The sequence below is a fragment of the Henckelia pumila genome, chromosome 2 (genome assembly GCF_033568475.1).
Source record: "Henckelia pumila isolate YLH828 chromosome 2, ASM3356847v2, whole genome shotgun sequence".
Taxonomy (NCBI): Eukaryota; Viridiplantae; Streptophyta; class Magnoliopsida; order Lamiales; family Gesneriaceae; genus Henckelia; species Henckelia pumila.
The window spans coordinates 27,334,262-27,345,027 of NC_133121.1; the positions used below are offsets into that span (position 1 = coordinate 27,334,262).

The window sequence follows — 10,766 nt, forward strand, 5'->3', positions numbered from 1 at the left end:
AGGGAATGAAGCGAAGTGTATATCAGTTCGTCTCTAAATGCCTTGTATGTCAGCAAGTCAAGGCAGAACATCAACGACCAGGTGGTTTATTACAGAATTTAGAGGTTCCCGAGTGGAAGTGGGAGCATGTGACTATGGATTTTGTTACCCACTTGCCCATGACCTCACGTCAGTGTGATGCTATCTGGGTCGTCGTGGATCGTTTGACGAAATCTGCACATTTCATTCCTTACAATAGAGAGTATTCATATGATCGCATGACACGTTTATATATCTAGGAGATAGTGCGATTACATGGCATTCCATTGAGTATAGTCAGTGACAGGGATCCACGTTTTACCTCACGATTTTAGGGTAGTTTTCAACAGGCATTGGGTACCACCCTAAGTTTGAGTATTTTGTATCATCCGAAGACTGATGGACAGTCAGAACGAATGATACGGACACTCGAAGATATGCTGAGAGCATCTGTTATGGATTTTGGCTTGTCATGGCAGGATCAGTTACCTTTGGTAGAATTTGCCTACAATAATAGTTATCATCACAGTATTGACATGACACCCTTTGAGGCACTGTATGGGCGACGATGTCGTACTCCATTATTCTGGGATGAGGTAGGAGAACGACAAGTCGAGGGGCCAGAGTTGATACAACAGGTTGCAGACAAGATAGATTTGATCAAGCGGAGAATCAAAGCTGCCCAGGATAGACAGGCAAGTTATGCTAATGTTCATCGTAGGCCATTGCAGTTCGAGCCTGGTGAGCATGTGTTTCTTCGAGTATCACCTTTCAGGAAGGTAATGCGGTTTGGATTGAAAGGAAAGTTATCACCTCGGTATATTGGACCATTTGAGATATTGGAAAAGATTGGAGATGTTGCTTATCGGTTGGCTTTACCACCATATCTATCTAGTATCCATAATGTCTTTCACGTGTCATTGCTTCGGCAATATATCGCTGATGAGTCGCATGTGATACATCCGACTGACGTGCAGCTTGAACCTGATCTGTCATATGTGGAAAGACCACTTCGAATCCTTGACAGGAAAGAGAAATTAATCCGGAACAAGACTATACCATTAGTCATGGTTCAATGGCAACGCAGAGGCGTAGAAGAAGCGACTTGGGAGCTCGAGAGTCATATGCGAGCGGAACATCCTGAGTTGTTTGATGTATATTCCACTGATATGTATTGTATGTATAGTATCTGTTGAATATACGTTTGGCATGTACAGTACTTGTGATGAATAAACTTGCATGTTTAATTCCTTGATTGTTACCCATACTAAAATTTCGAGGACGAAATTTCTTAAGTTGGGGAGAATGTAGTAACCCGTATCCTATTTTAAGTTAATTAAATATTAATCGTGATTAAGGGTTACTAAATAAATTATCAAGGGATTAAATGAGACGAAAAATAATTGAATTGTGTGTTAAAAATATGCATTCAAAAATATCGGTTTACAGACGATATTAAATTACATATTTGATTTTGATAGCACACATGACTTGAAATAATTTTAATCGGGTCAAGTTTGAATCCCGAATAAATATCAGAGTACACATAGTTAGACATGTGTACACGGTTTAATTGAGATATACATGTATATATCTATACCTGTACGCCACGTCACATTATCATTTTCGTTTCTTCTTCAATCAACCGACCACCTTTTCTCTCTCCTCCACCGACATCTTCTTGCCGCCGTAACTCCGCCGAAGGTTACCGAAACTCGAAAGTAAATATACCATTGGACTCCTCGCGACGAGATCTTTCCATTGAAACCCATATCGCCTATTTTTAGAGAGATCCGGCGAAATCAAATTTCTGACAGCCGCCTCTTTCTCGTCGTCGTTCGGTTGTCTCCGGTCGTCGAAACGTGAAATTGAATATACGATTGGAATCATCTCGATGAGAGCTAGCTATTGGTACTAATTTTGTGAGCTTTCGAGCACCGCCACAGAAACCCAAAGTTTCGACAGCCGCCTTCGCCGCCCCGTTTCGCCGCCGTAAGTCGCCGGAAACTTGAAATTGATTGAGGCGCTTTGTTCCTTATGTCGTAAGCTTCGTTTTGATATAAATATTTTGCAGAAATACCCAACTCCGACGACGACTGATTTTCCGGCCGCCACCACTGTCACCGCCGTCGTGCCGCCGCCACTGCCGGACATCAGTGTTGAGTTTGTTTAATTGTTGGGCTTGTTTCGCAACTTTGATATAAATTGAAACACATCAACGGGCTAATTATGGACGAAGGTATGGTCCGAGAATCCTATTAAGAAATAGGAGTATCTGCTAGCTTAGTTAAGGCTTGTAGATAATAATTAGTGATACAATAAATATTTGATTGTAGGCTTGAAATCTAGGTCCTGACGTAGACTCGAACTATTACGTAGAAGGTACGTAAATATTGACTGAGATAGCCAGCGAGTATGCATGTTTATATGTTGCATTTCTACGTGACATGATGTATGTTTTACTGATTTTATATTCATATGTCATGTGCACATACACATTGAGCCTATTTTCTTTGATATAGCCATGATAGTAGGGCCGCTCAGCTCTACACCGGTATATGGTCTAGCACTAGTAGTGTAGCGGAGACGGATACGTCTGGCTACTACGGTGTTTTAGACGAGTGTGGCTGTACCCAGAGGTTGATCCGCGAGGTTTCGGCACTCATTTAAGCGCCTAGTCTGAGCATGATTTGATGGATTACCCGATGTCCAGTCATCATATGCATGCATCATATTTATATGTTTACTCATGTTTACGTACTGGGCATTAATCGCTCACGTTGTTGGTATTATCTTGGACAACCCATTCGACGGGACAGGTTCCAGGTCGGACAGAGCGGGAGGTTCGAGGCAGGACTAGAGGGCAGGAGCGGTTTTGGAGTATATTATACAGAAGGAGTTGATATAGATGTATAATAATATATTTTAGTTTTTATTGTATATATTTTGATATGGTTGTATCACTACAGATTTGGGTTTTAGTACCGGTTGTTTTCTGCTGGCTTATGTATATTATGGGTTATGTTTTCGTAATTTTTACTCTGATAATTAAGTATTTTACTTAAGTTGATTGCATGCTTGTTAGTAGGTGACTCAAAGTAGGGTCACTACAGGTGTCTAAGCAATCGGAACTTCCAAAGTAAAGATCGGAGCTTCCGATATAGATTGGAACGTCCGATGAAGGATCGGATCTTCCGATGACATGCACCCATGACTAAGCACGAGATTTTGACAAGTGTCACACATGCACGGATCGGAGCTTCCGATCCTGGCAGTTGTTTTTGGCTATAAATAGGGGCATTCGGATGGATTTTAGTAAGAAAAAATATTCCGAGTGTTCAGTCTATAGTAAGCGACACTTGAGAGCCCTATCGGTTATAATAGAGGTTCTGGAATAACCAAGGTGTGGTTATTGTCATTCGGGACTAGTGACTGCAAAGGTCTTACTACGGACGGAGGTATGGTTCGAGAATCTATTTAAGTTTTGGGAGTACTTATTAGCTTAATTAAGGTTTATAGAACTTATGTAGTGATACGGTGAACTTTTGAATATAGGCTTGGAACCTAGGATCCTACTATACTTGAACTAGCCTAGAGGTACGTACACATTGACTGAGATTGCCAGCGAGTATACATGTTTATATGTTGCATTTATTTGGCATTATTATGTGGCATGATGTATGTTTTACCGCTTTCTATACTCATATATCATGTTTACATACACGTTGAGCATATACCTTGATATACCTGATTATAGAGCCGCTCAGCTCTATACTCGATAATCTGTCACTGAGAGTACCGCGACGGCGGAGACATGTATGTATGACTACTCTGGTTTACTAGACGAGTGTGGGTTTGATCCGTGCGGTGGCAGTGGCGTCGGTACTGAGCATGACTTTTCAGATGTCCTTTTTTTCAGTCATCTTTTTGCATGCATCATATATATACGTTTACTCATGTTTATGTACTGGGCGTTAGCACTCACGTCCTAGTTGTTATCTTGGACACCCTATTCCACGGGGCAGGTCGCAGGATGGACGGAACCGATAGCTCGAGGTAAGACTAGGGAGCCGGAGCTTTTCAGGGGATTTTATACAGCAGGATTTGTTTAGCTGTATAAATGTTCTAGTCAGTTTATTTTAAGCTTTTCATTATGGTTGTATCACTACAGTTTTAAGTCTGGACTTGATCTACTAAGCTGATATGTAAAATTATGGATTATGTTTCCGCACGTTTTACTCTGTTAAGCATTTTTGCTTTATTAAGTTTAATGCATGCTATTAGTTGTCAGTTAGTAGGTGATTTCATGTCACTCAAATTATGTTTATAAGAATTTACATTGTCTTGGGCTCATAGATTGATACTAAAGAGTAAGTTATTGAGGTGAGATTTCATTCAATATTATTTTTTGGCATTTGACTGAAATTTACTTTAAAATTCCTAAACTATAATTTATATGTCATCTCGGGCATTTCTTGTTTTATTGATCATATTGTACTGCATATTTGATGATCTCTAGATTGTTATTGGTTCTGACTGATTACCGATCGACTACTGAATGAATGAATTAATTGAACCTGGATAGTGGGTCTCTATATCGGATTGCTAGTTCACTAAACAACGTGACTTCGGTCCGGAAATGTGAGTTCATCTTGGCTCGTAACGATCGATTGTACGGATCCTACTTGAGTACGTGGAGAAAAATGTTACACCGAATGTTGGTGGGAGACACCTCTTTAGTCTAAGATATTCGTTTCAGGATCTTGAACAGTCACTGCATTTCACTTGACAGATACTCTGTACTGATACATTATTACTGATTAATGACATCTCATATTGATTGCAATGATATCATTTGTCTTGTTATAAAATGTATAAAGCCAGTTTATTCACTCACTAAGTTCTTAAAAACTTAACCTCTATTTTGTTCTATTTATTGTAAATTCCAGATATATGGTACGGTACATGACCTCGAGTAAGAACGAAATTATGGAAAGTGAGATGTGAATTAGCAAGATTGTGATAATAAAACATACTACCATTGTATTAATATCTTGGGTTTTTTTATAAAATTAATTTTAAAAAAAATTGTTTTTTTAAATTACCCTAGCAAAACTCCCTTCACAACAGATGAGCTGAAATTAATTGCAGTGTCCGCTTGAGGCTGCAGCGTCTTTTTTTTTTTTTTTTTTTTTTTTTGGTTTTGTCATTTTAATTTACAATATTCATCATTTATTTAGTAAAATGAGGTTCGAGATTACATTTTAAGATGTGAGATTCACTAATTTGAAAGACAAATAATTTTCAAATAATAGTATCTTGTGAAAAGATCTCATTTATGTTTATCCGTGACACGGGTCAACCCGTTCTATAGCTACAATAAAAATTAATATTTTTAACATAAAAATAATATTTTTTCATGGGTTGAAGTGGGTCAAATAACTGTCTCACGAAATTATTCGGTGGAACCGTTTCATTGAATTTTTTTTTATTTTGAAAATGGTGGTGAACTGAAAAACTATTTTTTTTAACAAAAAATTTTAATTTTTAGAATATTAGGTAATTTATTTATATAATAAACATTTGTAATCTTTTTTTATTTTTCTAAAGACTGCATGCTTTCACTAGGGTAAGTTGAATGTTCTGATCTTATCGCAAGACTGGGCCCACAATAAGTTTATCATAATCTTTAATTTTAAAATATCCCGGGTTTAAATTTCTCGACTTAACACTCAAAATTCATTGGCAGCCAGAAGAAAAAATCCCATGCTGCACTAGTACTCACGTTAAATTAACTTAGCAAATTCCTTGTGTGATAGTCCAAGTGTAGCTTTCTGTAGAATGATGCTTACAAATGTTTATACCCAATATAAAATATGCATCGCCAAAATCTGGCATTTGAAAATTACTAGATTTTATAAAAATATTTTGGCCTCATGCAATATATAAATAGCTTGCTACTAGAATGTCATCTATATAAAATACCAGAATAAAAACACGCCGCCCCCATCTTCCATCCTCGATGAATCACTACTGTAATATGTTACTCAATTCCCCGGCTTGCGACTTCCCAATAAAACACGTACACGACATGGTGATTGAATTAAATTGATCGTGACCGGAGTTCTATCTATGCTAGCACATTGGCCCATATGCTGCATCCAACGGTCATTGTTTTTTGTATTTGAGATGTTCGTGATTGAATTAAATTGATCGTGGCTGGGGTTTTGTCTATGCTAGGACATGGGTCATGTGCTCCATCCAACGGCCCATGTGAAAATCTCAAATGCAAAAACAAATGGACCGTTAGATCCCCATTCGGGCGGCAGCATAGACAAAACCCGTGGCTGGAGCCTAATTACTCAGTTCATGATGAGTCAGGGTCTTCCCTTGCTCGAGCAATGCAAATAAAGTAAATATGAACGAAACATAGTTCTAAATTATAGAGCATGAACATTCATCTCTTTGATTGCACGTGGGAATATGTATCCTAGTTTCAGAGACATTAACGGCAGAAAATTATGCCTCTTTGAGTCCAGCAATAATGATCGCGTTTTCTGTGAAGAACAAGATAAGATAGGTTCCATTTACAGCGCTATAGATTTATTACTGGGATATGTAACAACAAAAAAAGGAATCACATTATTATAGAAATTTCCTAGAAATACAAGCAGCAACTTTGAATCAATAAATGTAAAAGTTCAGAAGTGGAACAACATGAAAAAATATATATATATAGAGAAATGCCAGGCAAATGGTAAAATGTTCAATGAGACGTGGCAAAAATAAAATTGTTTTGAATGAAATCGAAGTAGAACCATCACAACTAGATATCGGATATGAGGAAAACATGAGTCCGCGTTTCTAACATGTTCGTTTGAACATGAACGGCATCATCTTTGTGTTCCAAGCCTGCAAGCAATCTGCATTATTAATGATAGATACGGGAGTCATACAGGTAAGATAATAAAATAAATTAAATAAGAACTTTACTTACCGTCTACCAAGAATAATCAAACATTATAAATTGAAGATCATTAGTCTCCGGGAGCAATGCAAAGCTTGAATTGATTTCTTTTAGAAGTTTCTGTACCTAGCTTCAATCTTTTTTCCTCCCCAATTTTCTTGGCAGAATCTATCGCAGATTTGCTGACACGTTTCAAATCCAATTTCTGGAGGCTGTCAGCTAAGCCAATTGGAATTGCTTCAAGCCTCTCACAGTTTCTAAGCACGAGAGTTCTTAGCCTTGGAAAATGATGAAATGAAGCGACCCAAACAACTAAATTTGTTCGTTCAATATGTAGGATTTCAAGATGGCGAAAACCCCCTTCAGTTGCCTCCCAGCTCCTTCCCTCGAAGGCATTATCTTTCAATTTGAGTACCTCAAGAGTATCCAACATCCCCAACGTTGACATGTGCGGCCAATCCAAAAATGTGGCGGATAATGTGATGCTCCTCAGCTTCGGTGGGAATTTGTATGGTTGTGGGAGGCAGGGCAATCGGCCTTCAGATGGTGGAAGAGGAAACACGTCATTCACTAGCTTCAATTTATCAAGATTGCCTAACTTTTCCAAACCTTTGACATCAAGAAGTGTGTCTATTCGACCACGAATACCCAATTTTTTTAGGCCACGAGCCCTGTCAAAAAAATCCTCCGTGCAGCTTTGGGGTGATATTGTACCTAGTGTTTGTAGCTTTTCTCCTTCTTTAGTTTTTGACGTCTTCAGCAGATTGGTTGATGCATTTATCTTTAGATGTCTTAATTGAATCATCTTCCATATGTCAGCTTTGATATCAAGTGCACGTTGTGTTGTATCAACTATCAACGTTTGAATGTTCCAAAGCTTGGAAATAGAATCGGGAAGGACTTTGAAATTGCTAGACAGAACAAGATATCGCAAATGTAGGAGATTCGTAACATCAGCTGGAAATTTAGTGAATTTGAAAGACTTACCTTCTAAAACCCTGAGTAATTTAAATGCTGCCGGGATGCAGGATATGTTTTCAGGAAGCAATGTGATCTCTTCCTTAGAAAGACACAAAAATGAACGAACACGTGGACCAAAAGGTTTTGCGGAGATAAAGCTTACAACATTGGAATGTATGCAAAGACGACGGAATTTTTCAACCTCAGTAATTGAAGGCTCGAAGATTCCTCCACTTGACCTTTTCATTTCTTGAAAGAAGTTTTCTTTTGTACTTCCTGCTTCGTTTTTGCAGAACTCACGCAGCATGTCATGAATGCGACATGTTTTAATTTTACCATCAGGGCTCACTTTTTCTACCATTACCAGGTTTCTACTGATAAGATCTTCTATGTAGTCTTGAGCCGTTTCCTCTAAGTTTATCCCAGGTTTTTGTTGTATGAATCCCTCAGCGATCCACATGAGGGTCAATCTTTTAACAGGGATCTCAAAATCTTCAGGAAACATCCCCAAATACAGGAAACAAGGTCTCAAGGAATAAGGCAATTTGTTGTAACTCAATGAGATGATCTTTTCCATGCGCTCGTCCTGATCATCATTCAGGTATGTACCTACGCTTTTTGACACCTTTTCCCAGGCATTTCTCCTAGCGCTCATATCTCCAGCAGAAGCTCTTTTTACAAGAGTCCCTCCAATCACCACTATAGCAAGCGGCAGGAAGCCACATCTTTCAACTATAAGTTTTCCAAGCACTTCTAACTCCGGAGGGAATTCAGGTTTGCGAAATACCTCCAATCGGAGAAGCAACCAACTTTCTTCAGGAGTTAGGAGACGCAACTTGTGGGGTTCTCGATCACGATTAGCCTGCCTAGCAACTTCCTCGTTACGACTAGTAATCAAGATTTTACCCATGTTATTGGATTTTGGGAAGGCATCCTGTAGCTCAGTCCATGCAGCAGCAGTCCACACATCATCCATGACAATCAAGAATTTTCCTTTCTCCAGATTTGCTTTTAGTAACTTTACTATGTCTTGGTCCTTCTTGCGATATATATCTTCTGTGATCCTGGTAAAGTTACTAAGAATGGAGAGAAACACGTCCCTTTTCTTGAACTCTTGAGAGACATAAACCCATATACGAGTGGGAAATTCGTACAGAATTCTTTGGTCATGAAAGATCTTTCCTGCTAGGGTAGTTTTGCCAAGGCCTGGCATACCAATAATCGAGATGACCTCTAGTTCCTTGGATTCTTCAGTCAAATATTTGATTATAGTATCTGTCTCATCTTCGAACCCCACAATATTTTCTTGCCTGGGCGATGGATCCTGTCAAAATTCAGTGATAGCCAAATAAGAAAAAACACAAGTTCAAAGATTCTCCATATAAATTACACAATTAGCTAGACATCTGAAAGAATAAACACAATTCTGCAATGCAAGTGCACATCAGGAATCATACTTCCAATGCAAAGGTAAACATTAACAGAAGTCACATAATCGTTTGAAAAAGTTCTGTAACAATGATCAATTTGATTTATTAGCCAAAGTACGTATTCAAAATAAAATATTGGTTAAATTAGGAATGAAATAAGACAGAAATGAGAAAACTTGATCGGTAGAGGTAGCAAACACAGATGGTCGTGAGAACAATATCAGGCTGCGGTTAAGACAGAGACATAACAGGTAGAGATAATGAACCAGCTAAGAGCAAAGCCTGGTTCCGTACACTCCTCCAAAAACCGCAGCTTCAAACAGTCATTAACATTAGTGTCCAGAATTCGTTGTATTGCAATTATTCTTCGCACATGAGTTCAATAGCAAATCAGCCCTTAATTAGCATCCCACCTCCACATATGTCTAATGTCATACAAAAAAACTGCATTTCCTTACTGTAAGACAAATCCATCACTCTTTATTCATTCCTTTCCAACTCTTGCGAAATTCAGCCTCAATTTTCATTCAAGCAAACGAAATTTTTGGGCTTGTCTAGTAATTTTCTAATATAATTTTCCTGCATTAAGTTTTTGAGATTATGGATCTCTCTGGTTTAGGACAAATGTCATCAAAAACTTGATATATAAAAGTTGACAAGGCATTGAGGAAATTATAGTAATGGATCAACACGGTGTGTATTGTTCTTAAAAAAAAGGCTGTATCTTGTGGTATTTTAGTAGTTCCAACCAAAATGGTATCAAGAAATGTAGTTTTGGGATTCAAAACAAAAGTCAGCGATTTGCTCAAACAAGACAAGATCGAAAGTTAAAAGAGTTGTTTTTTTTTTATACCGGCTTGTCCTCGGGAATGTTATCCTGGGCAGCGCCGCCGTCGATATCCAGACAAGCAAAGTCGATCCTGTTCTTATCATATACATTTCTAACCTTTGCTCCGATCTCCTCAACCTCCTTGGCAACTTTGAGAAGCTTGGCAGGAGAAAACAAAGCTCTCTTGAAATAATTCTTGGATTTGATCTCCGCCGCCTGGGTGACGAAAGCATCGATGACATCTTCCGCCTCGTACACCACATCTCTGATCTGTCCCACCAATACGCGCAGAGATTCGTCCTTCTTGCGCTTTTTGGTGGAGTCCCTGAGAAAGGCTTTGAACAATCGGAGATCGTTTTCGAGGTTTTCGACTTGGTTTTTGGCGTCGAGGATTAAATTTGCATGATAGAGAAGAAGCTGCTTCAGATTATCGAGCAGGCACTCTACTGCTGCGTCCGCCATTTTTGTGTGCTCGGAGGGGAGCTTGTGGTGTGTATATGTGGAGACTTTCAGGAAAGAGCGTTGGCCGAAAACAGCAAGTAGACACGGTAATAAAAAGTCT

At 38.7% G+C, this 10,766-nt stretch overlaps 1 protein-coding gene and 1 long non-coding RNA gene across 3 annotated transcripts; one reads left to right on the forward strand and one right to left on the reverse strand.

Annotated features, from left to right (window-relative positions):
• The first annotated feature begins 1,921 nt into the window (after positions 1 to 1,921).
• LOC140879079 (uncharacterized) lies at positions 1,922 to 2,882 on the forward strand. Its single transcript, XR_012149366.1, has 3 exons — positions 1,922 to 2,010; positions 2,093 to 2,257; positions 2,355 to 2,882. It is a non-coding gene; the product is annotated as an uncharacterized lncRNA (long non-coding RNA).
• Positions 2,883 to 6,683: 3,801 nt separating this feature from the next.
• On the reverse strand, positions 6,684 to 10,766 carry LOC140880213 (putative late blight resistance protein homolog R1A-10). 2 transcript variants are annotated; one of them, XM_073284467.1, is made up of 3 exons: positions 10,229 to 10,766; positions 7,016 to 9,269; positions 6,684 to 6,930 (listed from the first exon to the last, which is right to left on the reverse strand). In XM_073284467.1, exons 1-2 carry the CDS (start codon positions 10,664 to 10,666, stop codon positions 7,056 to 7,058), a joined length of 2,652 nt encoding a protein of 883 aa, XP_073140568.1. In that variant the 5' UTR covers positions 10,667 to 10,766; the 3' UTR covers positions 6,684 to 6,930; positions 7,016 to 7,055. The 2 variants fall into 2 exon arrangements, with proteins under 2 accessions (XP_073140568.1, XP_073140567.1); XM_073284466.1 differs by having other exon boundaries at positions 6,684 to 6,941.

What these genes read in the sequence shown, in the direction of transcription:
- LOC140880213 (XM_073284467.1), bottom strand. Translation starts at nt 10,666, where the DNA reads ATGGCGGACGCAGCAGTAGAGTGCCTGCTCGATAATCTGAAGCAGCTT. An exon ending in ACATTCCCGAGGACAAGCCG is followed by an intron (nt 9,270 to 10,228) that starts GTATAAAAAAAA and finishes GAATTTTGACAG; the next exon opens with GATCCATCGCCCAGGCAAGA.